The sequence below is a fragment of the Drosophila arizonae genome, chromosome 2 (genome assembly GCF_054131065.1).
Source record: "Drosophila arizonae isolate 15081-1271.41 chromosome 2, UAZ_ARI_1.0, whole genome shotgun sequence".
Lineage (NCBI taxonomy): Eukaryota > Metazoa > Arthropoda > Insecta > Diptera > Drosophilidae > Drosophila > Drosophila arizonae.
The window spans coordinates 33129410-33142150 of NC_142922.1; the positions used below are offsets into that span (position 1 = coordinate 33129410).

Below are 12741 nucleotides of genomic sequence, written 5' to 3' on the forward strand. Positions count from 1 at the left end.
TATGTACACACACACACGCACACACACGTGATTGAATAAGAAAAAAGAGAGAAAAAACAAATACAAATGATATGGCTAAGCGCACAGCAATGATATGCGAACGAGTACACAGTGGTATGCCAATTACTGTTACGCGTTTTAATTAGCAAATACCTCAGCCGACTCTCTCCCACTACTACTAATGCTGCTGATACAACTAGTACTAGTACTGCTGATACAACTAGTACTAAAAATCTTACTACTACTACTTACATACGATTTTACTTTATTACAGTATTATTTTCTGTGCAATTGTTCTTTATGTTGACATATTCGAATTTATATTTGTTTTTGCTGCTGCTGCTGTTATTGTTATTGCGGTTCTTTACACTTTTGCTTTTTCTACTGTACTAACACTCACAAACAACTGAGCGAACAAGAGTGCGCATTGAGAGCATAATAGAACAGTGTTGAAAACATGAGAGAGAACAGTCGAAGCGAGGTTTTTGTTTTGCTACTCTGCTCACAAACACACATTCAATCACACGCACACTAGAGAACGCCGCTGCGTTCCTCATTCACAAATCGAGAGGACGTTGGCGGTAGCGGCGGCGACAAAGACGAAACAGAAGATATGATAGATATGAAACAACAACAACAACAACAATATCGCATAAATTTCTGCTGCGTAGTAATTTTTCGAGTCGGTTTGTGTGTATACACAGACAGAAATATCATGTATTTACCTTTTTGCATTCTTGAAAAACATGTTCGTTTGTTTATGTTGCACTTTGCACACGCACACGAACACATAAGCAAACACATGCATGCAATATAATGCATATATATGAAAACATTTGCAGGTATATTTGCCTGTAAGACAAATGAGGCTCACTTCTAATGTATTTTTATTTTTCTATCGATATAAAAAAAACGACGCACTTTCCTAGATGTAGGTATGAATTAATAAATTTTCTTCTTTTTTTTACACTTCCTCTTCGATTAATTCGCGGGCTTTGTTTTTGCGCCGCAATTTCACAGCTCACTTTGTGTACACAATTTTATTCATTTATTTTACCGTTTGTGAATTTCATTTTGCACCTCTCGCATACACACACACCTTCACGCACGCACGGACGCACAAGCATGTACGTTTGTATGTAATAAATTGATATACATGTGTGTCGGCACACGCATTTGTGATTTCTTGAAATCTACTCACATTTCTTATTTGCTTTTGTAGCTGACTTCTCTTTTGATTTTCTTTATTATTATGATTTCTTGATAATCTTAAGCAATGCACACATATGTATGTATGTATATGTATATATTTTATATTTATTGAGCTATTTTGTAAAACGATATTACTTGCCGAAACAAACAACGAGCGTTCACGGAACCGACCACGACATCCGTATGCTCCAAATGCCAGAATACGAATGAATGGTATAACGAAATTGATTAAACACAGAGAGTGAGCGAGCGAGTGAGGGAGAGTGATGGCAAGAGAGAATAAGATTTAACAACATTCTGAGTACCTAAATTGCCAAAAGAGAAACATAGCGTTTTAAACGAAAGAGTAAATATTAACATGAACATTTAAAAATATATATATTTATACGATTTTTATATTTTTAACCGTTGAAAAATATTATTTGAGTATCGTTTTTGACCTAAACCAACTAAAAGAAATTTTCATATAGCATACATACTAAACCAATGAATTTAAATTTGACAGCAAACAATTTTTCGCGCCAAAATTTGGGGTGTTAATATTTATTTTTGTAATTAATATTTATAAATTTAATATTCGGCTTAGTTTCTCAATGAATAATGCAAATGAAAATAAATTGAGAAATATTATGCGACAACAGGGTGTACTTCTCATCAACTATTCTTTCTTGCACCCATTGGACACGTTTTTGGTATATTTATTTGTTAAAAATCAGTATTTTTTCGTTTTTCAGATTCGGTCACGCTGTCATGAACACTTACGGTTTGTAGTTGAAAATAACAATTAATTTTAGTTAATTTGCTTACCACAAAACGAATATTACTACCCAACATAATAAGGGAGCGACAGAGAATTTTATGATCGATTTGAGTTTATAAGTGCTGTTCAATTTCATTCTGTTTTGTATGCGCTTTGTTATAGATCCTTTTTAGCCTACCTCACGCACACACACAAACACAAACGAATCTATGTACATTTGTATGTGTAGTTTATTTTTTGTTTAATGTACAATTTTTGAAGCACACGAGAAATAAATAACACAAACGTTTCAAAACAACAACGAACCACAACACCCGAAGAACTAGCATAAGCAAACTGAAAAAACGCAAAAACAACGAAACCCTTTCCACAACCGCTAAAAAAATGGCCAAAATGTACGGAAAGGGTAAGAGTAAGTAAAGCCAACAAAGAAAACATTAAAATACCAACACATTTGCAATTCACTTTTTTATTTATTCTATATTCCTCCTCATACGCTTTTCCTTTCGCTTTAATACAAAATAACGCAAACCATAAGACAATAACTAAACACTTACAGTATTCTACAGTATACAGACGATTACTGTTAATAATTGATTTTGTATAACTGTTTAGCGGCCATAGAATCGGAGGATCAACAAAAACGTCGCTGGCAAATCGAGCTGGAATTCGTGCAGTGCTTGTCCAATCCTAATTATCTCAACTGTAAGTCAATGAGAGCACATATATATTATATAAGCAAGAATAGAAAATATAAATGCTATTAGAATAGCATAAAATAGTAGTTTTTACCTAAGTTAGATAATTTTAATGAGTATATGATCTGTTCTTGATCTGTGGGTAAAAAAATAAAGCGAAGCATATTATTGATATAAGTTGAAGCAATAAGAAATGACATGGAGCACATGATTAATACTATTGGGAAACTAAACTAACTCTTATATATGTATATCCATAGATTTGTATTCTGAGCATATTCCATTCTATTTGCAGTTCTCGCACAGCGTGGCTACTTTAAGGATCCCTGCTTTATCAACTACCTCAAGTACCTACAGTACTGGAAGGAGCCCGAATATGCCAAGTATCTGATGTATCCGATGTGCCTATACTTTCTCGATCTTCTGCAATACGAACATTTTCGTCGCGAGATCGTCAACAATCAATGTTGCAAGTTTATCGACGACCAGGCCATACTGCAGTGGCAGCATTACACGCGCAAGCGCATCAAGCTGATCAACTCGGTGCAGGAGAACGCGGCAGCAGTTGCTGCAGCCACACAACAGCAACAGCAACTGCAGCAGCAGCAACAGCAGCCACAGACCAATGGCGGCATCTTGGCGCCAAGTGAAGCGGCGTCTGTTGCCGCCGCTGAGGTCGCCAATCCGCTGCAGCAGGCGACGTTGCAGAACGGCAGCAGCTCTGCCTCGCAGTCACAGCAGCAGCCGCTGACGGCAAGGGAGCCAGCGCCCACGCAAACTCAGGTGTTGTCTGCGACACATCAGCTGCCTCAACAGCAACAGCAACAACAGCACCAGCAGCAGCAACAGCAGCAGCAGCAGCAACAGCAACAGCAACAACAAATCAATGGACTAGCTAGCAGCGGAGCAATGAAATTAGAGTTAAATTAGCTAACGGCTATAAACGAGAAATAAATAAATACAATAAATTAGACATAGGAAAGAATTGTTAGCCTCATGAAGCGTAGGGGTCTAAGGGACAAACAGACAACAAACTAATTAACATAATCCATTCCATTTGGCGCGTTATTCCTGTCGCTCTCTTTAGCCTAGTCGCACTCAAATTCCATTGCTAATTCTACGTTTGACACTTGCAGGCGACAGGGAAGCTCTGGCCCAGAAGGGCCACTTCTATGGCGTCTATTTGCTGTGCAGTCAGAGTGTGGACGTGAGGCATCGCGGCAAATGCTATGTGGGCTTCACGGTCAACCCGAAGCGACGCATTAGGCAGCATAATCGCGGCTCGAGCTTTGGCGGCGCCAAGAAGACCAGCAAGAAAGGACCCTGGCAAATGGTGATGATTGTGCATGGATTCCCGAACAAGATCGTCGCACTGCAGTTCGAGTGGGCGTGGCAGCAGCCAACGTTGTCGACGCGACTTAAGATCTTTGACGACCTAAGGCGCAAGCTGCCACGCGAGACACATTTCGATTACAATTTCCGCATAGTGAATCGAATGCTAGGAGTAGGTCCCTGGCATCGCCTGCCACTCACCGTGCGCTGGCTGGAGACAGACTACGAGCGAGAGTTCCAGTTGCCCGTGCCACGACACATGCGAATCGTAAGCGGCAAGGTGGCCATAACGGCGTCGCAGCGGGCCTTGGCTGTGAAGCGAACTGCAGCTGCCGCTGCGGCTACAGCTTCCTGGTCGTCCGAGTGTCATCTATGCATGCAGCGCATAGAGAACCCGGAGCGCACCCGCTTCGGTTGTCTGAATGCCAGCTGTTGCTTGAGCTGCCACATGCTGTGCCTGGCCAGCTACTTGCTGGACGCCCAGCCTGGTCAGTATTTACCCATCGTAGGCAACTGTCCTTTGTGTGAGACGCCCTTAATCTGGGCCGAGTTGCTCGAGCGGAAGAGGTTCGAGCAGGGCGTACAGATTCAGAGGGAGGATGAGAGTGAGGAAGAAGATAGAGATGAGTTAAGCGACTGTCCCGTTATGGACAGCGATGTGGAGCACATCTGTGAGCTGAGTGATTAAACTTAAAGAAATAAATAACATTTGCATCGTTTCATAGTTCCTTTAATGACATCAATTGTTTCCTAATGCTGGCCAACGTGCTCTTGTAGCTGTTCAGCTGTTCCATCAATTGGCGTTTCTCCTGCAGGTAGTATTCCCGCGACATTTGCACGTACTGCTCGCCCTTAAACTTGAAGATGGACACCTCCGATGTGTCTATCAGTTCTTCATCAGTGGGCAGCGGCGCTTTCTCGTTGTCCTCCTCCTCCCGTGGCGTCGTAAGGCGAGGGCGCTTTTGAGTAGACGGGATGATGTTGACCTCGACTGCATTTAGAGAATGACATTAGTTATGCATAAGTACTAGTACAACTGCACTGCAAGCCTTACTCTTCTCAAACATATCAGCTTGTGGGTCGACGACTTGCGTCGTCGTGGACTCCACCATGATAACTTTATCAATGCTTAAATCATCGTCGTCCATATTTATGTAGAAACTTTGCTGAGAGGAGGATGAAATGTCCTTGGGATTGTCTTCAGCCAACTGAATTTTGTTGCCCGTCGAGTTGATGTAGTAGCTCTGCTGTTCAGTTGAAGATGTCGCAGCCATTTCCTTTGTATCCGTTTTATTGGGATCTTCGTATGGGAAAGGCAGTGCTTCACCCAGCAAAATGCGACGATTCCTAGTCAATGACAAATATTTGGCATCGAAATGTTTGGAACACATATATAGTTGCATGGGTCCAATTTTGGGATGCACTTGGCCAAGTATACGCCATTGTTCGGCGCGCTTTGGATCCTTGGGGAATGCGAAGAGCGTCACCTCGCTGCAGCCACTGCTGTCCTGGCGATGATAGAAATTGTGGCAGTCTTTATAGGCACAGAGGCGAGTGCTCATTTTAAAGACAGTATTTTTTTGTTTTACTTTTTATTGAGTTCAATTTAAATAATTGCTGTTCAATTTCAGATACTGCTTGTTTTTCCTCTTGGCTCTTTTTGTATACAAAACAATCTTCATTTTGGATCGATTAACAACACTGATTTTATTGAAATCTGTACAATTACATTGAACTCCAACTTATTCTGATATAATAACTGTTTTGTTTTTGGATACAAATACAACAAACTAATTTAGTTTATCAATAAAAGTAAATTATAGCTCTAATTTACGTTGTTAGTTAATTTTAGGCTAAGCCATGGCATGGTTAGTGGCAATCCAAATCATGGAGATTGTACACATTTTTGCAGTACCGAATAGAGTTGTTGTGTCTGTCGACATCGATAACTTGTTTGACACGTGAGATTATTTTAAAACATTACATTAAACATTACAAAAAGCAGAACACGTCAAAAAGCTTATACTATACTCCGAGTTAATTTAATTTTAGCTGCTTGTCTAAGAAAAAATGTAATATTCTATGTTTTTGCGGCTACTACTTTTACGCGGCAAAATAACTATCGATAGCATCGCCTGAGCAAGCGTTTTTCGCCAGTGTTGACACAGCTTTAAACATATTGCCTTGAATGATTGCTAAATACACTTAATAAACTCATTAAAAACTTCTCACAAGTTGGAATTAGATTTTTCATAGGAGACAACCTATGTGACGAGTCTAACAGGCTAATTTCATTGTTAGCAACAACATTCATAGAATCAAATTGTGACTTTGGCAACCCGGCATTGTCTTTTCTATTGTTCTGCTCTTTTCTAAGCGGCTTCGTCGCGTGTGGATTGTGAAAATTTGCTGTTTTCTGAATCGTGTCAAATCGAGTGAAAACTACAAATCGAAATGGCTGCAGACCAGGCACAGTTCCAACAGCTTCTCAACTCTTTGCTGTCCATGGACAATGAAGTCCGGAAACAAGCCGAGGTAAGTCTACCAATCGCCAGATGCAAATTTCTGTCGGACAACTGCGCAATATCAAAACGTGAACTGCACATAGTATAATGACTAATATTTATTTTATTGCATTATTTTTCAATTTCATATACTAAATTTAGGATGTAGTAAGATTTTCCGAAATCATCGCCATCGTGCATTCTATTTCAAAAGCGCACAAAACGTGTTTTTGCTCTCTCTTTTAGCTACGCCATTCACACGCCGTTCTTATTTGTGCGGCTGTTGCTGTGTGGCATGGTGTGTGTGTATGTCTGTATGTATGTATGACTGTGTGTATGTGTGCATGTGCGAAGCGAAAAGACAATTTGTACAATTCGTACGAAGCCATAATATATAATGTGTATATTTTTGACATTTTTTTTTGGGCTGCCAGCGCCTTAAAATGAATTCGCACACAAACACGCAAGCAAAACGGAAACAAAGCGCAGGTGCAAAACAGTTTATTATTGCTAAAGATGACGCATGGCATGATGGTAACACAATCTGATTTATTTGTATTTGTTGTTGTTTCAATTAAACACTTGCTGATAGAGCCAGTCTACAGTCTATACGCATTACAGCTGTTGACCTTGGCGCCGCCCACGCCACACGCTACTCAGCACTGAGTGCTGCAGTTGTCGATGGCAAACACACATACATATGTATGTACATGCAAGGAAACACTGCACAAGCAAGGATACATTTTCGTACCAGCTGCGGAATATCATTGAATGTCAATATCTATATTATAATTATAAATCGCGCAATTGTTTGATTCATTTTGTTTTCAATAATTTATTGTTAAATCCAAATATCCTTCGTATACATTTGTTATAGCTTTGATTGTTTAAAGTAAGGAAAACCCCAAGTAAAAAATATAAGCATATTTACCTATGTATATTATGAAATTTCAAATTGTACACTTCAAACAATAATTTATCTTAAGGAATTGGCTAACAGTCCATCTGTCGGATGCAAGTAAGGAAGCTCTAATCGAGACAGCTCGACAGTTATCAATGGAGATAAACTTCATATCCGTACTATATATATGGGCATTTAAAAATATTGCAAGTCTCAAGCGCTTCTATTCTCTGAGATCGACGTGTTCATACATACGGACAGTTGGATGGACGGACAGACAGACGGACATGGCTAAATCGACTGGGCTCGTCGCCCTGATCAATAATATATTTTTTGTGGGGTCTGCCACGCCTGCTTCTGCTTGTTACATACATTTTAACAAAACCATTATATCCTCATTTTCCATTTTAAATGGGTTCAGGGTATAAATTTAAGCAATTTTATGTTGCTCTGTAAAGCTGATGTTACTGCATTAATTGATCTATAGTAAAGACAGAGGTTAAAACTACTAGCGACGTCGAATTTTAGCGGTAAATGGATATGATCTCAAATACTTTTATTATATTTAATACAAATATTTTTACTTTTAATTATGTTTTTTTTTATTATTATTATTATATATCACATATATTATTATTAATCTTAACGCAAATAACTAAATATGCTCAATTATTTAGTTCAACAGCTAATTATGTGATTTTTGAATATTTTTGATATATGTCGTCTAGGATGCGTATAACAATTTGTCGCGTGAGTTAAAGGTAACACATCTGCTGGGCAACATTCACAATGGCCAACAATCGGAGGAAGCTCGTCAAATGGCCGCCGTATTGCTGCGTCGCCTGTTCACATCCGATTTTATGGAGTTCTACAAGGAGGTAATTGAATAAATATCAATATATCAGTATGGAATGTCTTGCGATACTCATAATAAAATCCCTTGCAGCTGCCAGTAGACTCACAAAATCAGCTGCTGCAACAGATTCTGATGGCCGTGCAACAGGATGTGACGCCACAATTGCGCCGTAAAATTTGCGAGGTGGTTGCCGAGGTGGCACGCAATTTGATCGACGAGGATGGCAACAATCAGTGGCCGGACATTCTCCAATTTCTGTTCCAATGCGCCAATTCGCCAACACCGCAGCTGCAGGAATCAGCATTGCGCATTTTCAGCAGTGTGCCCTCGATCTTTGGCAATCAGGAGACGCAATACATCGATCTGATCAAACAGATGCTGGCCAAGAGCATGGAGAACACCGACGCCGAGGTGCGTGTTCAGGCCGTCCGAGCCATTGGTGCCTTCATACTCTACCATGACAAGGAGAAGGAGGTGACCATATATAAGCACTTCGCTGACTTGCTACCGCGCATGATTGTCATAACGGGAGAAACGATTGAGGCACAGGACGACCAGAGTTTGCTCAAGCTGCTCATTGACATGACCGAGAATTGTCCAAAGTATCTGCGACCGCAGTTGGAGTACATCTTTGAGATGTGTATGAAGGTGTTTAGCTCGCAGGACTTCGAGGACAGCTGGCGTCATTTGGTGCTGGAGGTGATGGTATCCCTGGCTGAGAACGCACCTGCAATGGTGCGCAAGCGTGCAGAGAAATATATTGTTGCACTCATCCCGCTGGTGCTGCAAATGATGACGGATCTGGATGAGGACGAGGAGTGGGCAACGGCCGATGTCGTCAATGAGGATGATCACAGCGATAATAATGTCATTGCGGAGTCCTCGCTGGATCGATTGGCATGCGGCTTGGGTGGCAAAATGGTTTTGCCCCACGTTATGAACGCTTTACCCGGAATGCTGAATCACGCTGACTGGAAACATCGTTTCGCTGCTCTGATGGCCATATCGGCTATTGGTGAAGGCTGCCACAAGCAAATGGAGACCATACTGGATCAGGTTATGTCTGGCGTGCTGAACTATCTACGCGATCCCCATCCACGCGTACGTTACGCTGCTTGCAATGCCATAGGGCAAATGTCCACGGATTTCGCGCCCACCTTCGAGAAGAAATTCCACGAGCAGGTGAGCTAGTACTCTAACTGTAAGTGATATGTATCTCAGCTAATCGCAATTTGCCTCTGATAAGGTGGTGCCTGGCTTGCTGCTGTTGCTTGAAGACGAGCAAAATCCACGCGTGCAAGCTCACGCTGGAGCCGCTTTGGTCAATTTCAGTGAGGATTGTCCCAAGAATATATTGACACGCTATCTGGACGCAATAATGGCAAAGCTGGAGAACATTCTCAACTCAAAGTTCAAGGAGCTCGTCGAAAAGGGCAATAAACTCGTGCTGGAGCAGGTGGTCACCACCATCGCGTCTGTGGCAGATACGTGTGAGCACGAATTTGTCGCTTACTACGATCGACTGATGCCCTGTCTCAAGTTCATCATCCAGAATGCTAACTCCGAGGATCTGCGCATGCTGCGCGGCAAGACCATTGAGTGCGTGAGTCTCATCGGACTTGCAGTAGGTCGTGAGAAATTCATTGCAGATGCCGGCGAAGTCATGGACATGCTATTGAAGACCCATACCGAGGGCGACTTGCCCGACGACGATCCGCAGACGTCTTATCTAATAACCGCCTGGGCACGCATGTGCAAGATACTGGGCAAGCAGTTTGAGCAGTACCTGCCCCTTGTTATGGGTCCAGTGATGCGTACTGCGGGCATGAAGCCGGAGGTGGCCTTGCTGGACAACGATGAGGTGGAGGACATTGAAGGCGATGTAGAATGGTCCTTTATTACACTGGGGGAGCAGCAAAACTTTGCCATACGCACTGCTGGAATGGAGGATAAGGCTTCGGCCTGCGAGATGCTCGTTTGCTATGCGCGCGAATTGAAAGAGGGCTTTGCCGACTACGCCGAGGAAGTGCTTCGTCTAATGCTACCTCTGCTCAAGTTCTATTTCCACGATGGTGTGCGCTCAGCTGCTGCTGAGTCGTTGCCTTATTTGCTCGATTGTGCTAAAATAAAGGGCCCCAACTACTTGGAGGGTATGTGGCTTTACATTTGCCCGGAATTGATTAAGGTGATCAACACCGAACCAGAGCCGGACGTTCAATCCGAGCTGCTCAACTCACTGGCCAAGTGCATCGAAACTCTCGGTCCTAACTGTCTCAATGAGGAGGCCATGAAGCAGGTGCTCGAGATAATCAACAAGTATGTGCTCGAGCACTTTGAGCGTGCGGATAAGCGCTTGGCTGCTCGCAACGAAGAGGATTACGACGATGGCGTTGAGGAGGAGCTGGCCGAACAGGATGATACAGACATCTATATCCTGTCGAAGGTGGTGGACATCATACACGCTCTCTTCCTAACCAACAAGGCGCAATTTCTGCCCGCCTTTGACCAGGTGGCACCGCACTTTGTCAAGCTCCTGGATCCCAATCGTCCGTTCGCCGATCGCCAATGGGGCATTTGCGTATTCGATGATTTAATTGGTACTATCATAAATTTTTTCTATTTATGCATGCTTTTGACTGACCGCTAATTCTATATTCCGTCTAGAATTCTGTGGCCCCGCTTGCACGCCGTACCAGCAAATCTTTACGCCTGCCTTGCTAAAATATGTGCTGGATAAGTCGCCGGATGTACGTCAAGCAGCTGCCTATGGATGCGGCGTTTTGGGTCAGTTTGGAGGCGATCAGTTTGCCCACACATGTGCACAGATTATTCCACTGCTGGTGCAGGTGATCAATGATCCGCGGTCACGCGAAATTGAGAATATAAATGCGACGGAGAATGCCATCTCGGCATTCGCCAAAATACTTAAATACAACAAATCAGCATTGAGCAATTTGGATGAGCTTATTGCCGTCTGGTTCTCGTGGCTGCCAATTTCGGAAGACCCCGAGGAGGCTGTCCACATCTACGGCTACCTCTGCGATCTGATCGAGGCAAATCATCCAGCCATTTTGGGCGCGAACAATTGCAATCTGCCACGCATCGTCTCCATCATCGCAGACTCCTTTTGCAGAAATGTGCTGGAAGCAAAGAGCACCCCAGGTACCCGCATGCTAACCATTGTCAAGCAAATCGAGTCCAACCCGGACGTCATGCAGGCCTGTGCCAGCACCTTGAGTCCCGAGCAGCAACAGGCGTTGCAGGATGCCTATCGGGAGTTGGCAAGTGCTCCATCTACCTAAGTGAGTGAGTGGAGAAAGGACTCCAATTTTATGAAGCTCCAGATCAGCTCATTGCATTGATTAAACAAATGCATATATATATATAGAAATATATGTATAAAGAAAGAAAAACGAAACAAAAACTGTAGGATTTATAAACATATACTTAAACTCAAAAATTCAAAGTGTTATCGAAAAGCGGAAAACATTTTTTTCGTTATTTCTCGATCAATTGTGCGAGAAAATTTCCAAATGTTATACAAAATTATATATTATTATATACATTACTTTTGCATATATATATATACATATATATGTATACATATTGTGATTTCAATTGAAACTCGTCTCCCGCTCCCGCAAGAGAGCGCCTTTGGAAGGAAACCCAAGCAAAAAAATAAAGTAGAAGTCTTCGTCTCATGAGAATTTGATATGTTGAATCGCGAATTGTTCATCAAATTCCAGTAGATTATTTTCGTTATAAATTGTGAAAACGTTTTCATATGTTACAGCAAATTCAAGAACAAATGAACGCCAGTCGCCAGTCTCCAAGTAGTGTCCCGAAAGATTCGACAGTCGTCCGAAAATGAACGAAATGAACGAAAATTCTAAAATGTAACATTTAAAAATGTGTATTTTAAATTAATAAAACAAATCGAAACAGAAGTAATTGAATTTTAATGTGCAGCATATGGGAAAATGAAAAAAAAGAGGGGAGTCCAGGTATTGTAAAAATAATAATAAATCTGGTATAAAAAGCTAAATATATAGAAAAACTATCTTATTTTGAAATGAATGTTTAAAATAGTTTTTGAGTGACTCTACAATTCAATTTCATGTTCCGTTAGTTATTTGCATCCATTATGAGCAGTGTTGCCGTTTTTTCCCGAGAAAAAATAGCTGAATCAGGACAAAATATAAGCAAAAATAAGCTAAATCCCAGAAACAATTAGCTGAAAAATAAGGTTATATTTTAGAATTGTTTTTTTTTTTTTTTTTTTTTTTTTATGTTGTAATACATAGGTACACGTACATTAAAAACCCAAACCAAAATAATAGAAATTTTAACATTATACATTTTAAATGTTTACATTGATGATAAATCTGCCAATAGATAGTCTACAGACTCTTCGGTCTCATAATTTAAATATTCCTTGGTTGCGATAGATTTGAGGCAGTTTAGAAAAACTCTGTAAT

At 41.3% G+C, this 12741-nt stretch overlaps 5 protein-coding genes across 9 annotated transcripts in view; 3 read left to right on the top strand and 2 right to left on the bottom strand.

Annotated features, from left to right (window-relative positions):
* InR (Insulin-like receptor) overlaps window positions 1-1432 on the bottom strand; it is a 48775-nt gene extending 47343 nt beyond the window's left edge. The window contains exon 1 of one of the 3 annotated variants that reach the window (XM_089471899.1): window positions 1202-1432. The gene's annotated coding sequence lies outside the window, so the exon portion shown is untranslated. Of the gene's footprint in view, window positions 1-252; window positions 657-725 lie in introns of those variants that run through there. The other 2 variants (XM_089471895.1, XM_089471906.1) reach the window with 2 other exon arrangements.
* A 424-nt stretch (window positions 1433-1856) lies between these two features.
* On the top strand, window positions 1857-3655 carry MED31 (mediator complex subunit 31). 3 transcript variants are annotated; one of them, XM_089472411.1, is made up of 4 exons: window positions 1951-1975; window positions 2135-2384; window positions 2588-2677; window positions 2966-3655. In XM_089472411.1, exons 2-4 carry the CDS (start codon window positions 2357-2359, stop codon window positions 3598-3600), a joined length of 753 nt encoding a protein of 250 aa, XP_089328537.1. In that variant the 5' UTR covers window positions 1951-1975; window positions 2135-2356; the 3' UTR covers window positions 3601-3655. The 3 variants fall into 3 exon arrangements, with proteins under 3 accessions (XP_089328553.1, XP_089328537.1, XP_089328546.1); XM_089472427.1 differs by lacking the exon at window positions 2135-2384 and having other exon boundaries at window positions 1857-1975; XM_089472420.1 differs by having other exon boundaries at window positions 1956-2378.
* On the top strand, window positions 1894-4726 carry slx1 (structure-specific endonuclease subunit SLX1). The gene is made up of 2 exons (XM_018000699.2): window positions 1894-1975; window positions 3807-4726. The coding sequence occupies exons 1-2, from the start codon at window positions 1963-1965 to the stop codon at window positions 4688-4690; spliced, it is 897 nt and encodes a 298-aa protein (XP_017856188.1). The 5' UTR covers window positions 1894-1962; the 3' UTR covers window positions 4691-4726.
* On the bottom strand, window positions 4717-6098 carry Dlip2 (Dorsal interacting protein 2). Its single transcript, XM_018000702.2, has 2 exons — window positions 5057-6098; window positions 4717-4993 (listed from the first exon to the last, which is right to left on the bottom strand). Exons 1-2 carry the CDS (start codon window positions 5562-5564, stop codon window positions 4722-4724), a joined length of 780 nt encoding a protein of 259 aa, XP_017856191.1. The 5' UTR covers window positions 5565-6098; the 3' UTR covers window positions 4717-4721.
* A 100-nt stretch (window positions 6099-6198) lies between these two features.
* Window positions 6199-12210, top strand: Karybeta3 (karyopherin beta 3). Its single transcript, XM_018019443.2, has 5 exons — window positions 6199-6537; window positions 8136-8285; window positions 8354-9445; window positions 9510-10860; window positions 10928-12210. The coding sequence occupies exons 1-5, from the start codon at window positions 6457-6459 to the stop codon at window positions 11563-11565; spliced, it is 3312 nt and encodes a 1103-aa protein (XP_017874932.1). The 5' UTR covers window positions 6199-6456; the 3' UTR covers window positions 11566-12210.
* Window positions 12211-12741: the final 531 nt, after the last annotated feature.

Coding starts and splice junctions, on each gene's coding strand:
- Karybeta3 (XM_018019443.2), top strand. CDS start 6,457: ATGGCTGCAGACCAGGCACAGTTCCAACAGCTTCTCAACTCTTTGCTG. Junction 9,446..9,509: donor AGAAGAAATTCCACGAGCAG/GTGAGCTAGTAC, acceptor GCCTCTGATAAG/GTGGTGCCTGGCTTGCTGCT. Junction 10,861..10,927: donor CGTATTCGATGATTTAATTG/GTACTATCATAA, acceptor TATTCCGTCTAG/AATTCTGTGGCCCCGCTTGC.
- MED31 (XM_089472411.1), top strand. CDS start 2,357: ATGGCCAAAATGTACGGAAAGGGTAAGA. Junction 2,385..2,587: donor AATGTACGGAAAGGGTAAGA/GTAAGTAAAGCC, acceptor ATAACTGTTTAG/CGGCCATAGAATCGGAGGAT. Junction 2,678..2,965: donor CAATCCTAATTATCTCAACT/GTAAGTCAATGA, acceptor TTCTATTTGCAG/TTCTCGCACAGCGTGGCTAC.
- Dlip2 (XM_018000702.2), bottom strand. CDS start 5,564: ATGAGCACTCGCCTCTGTGCCTATAAAGACTGCCACAATTTCTATCAT. Junction 4,994..5,056: donor AGCTGATATGTTTGAGAAGA/GTAAGGCTTGCA, acceptor CTCTAAATGCAG/TCGAGGTCAACATCATCCCG.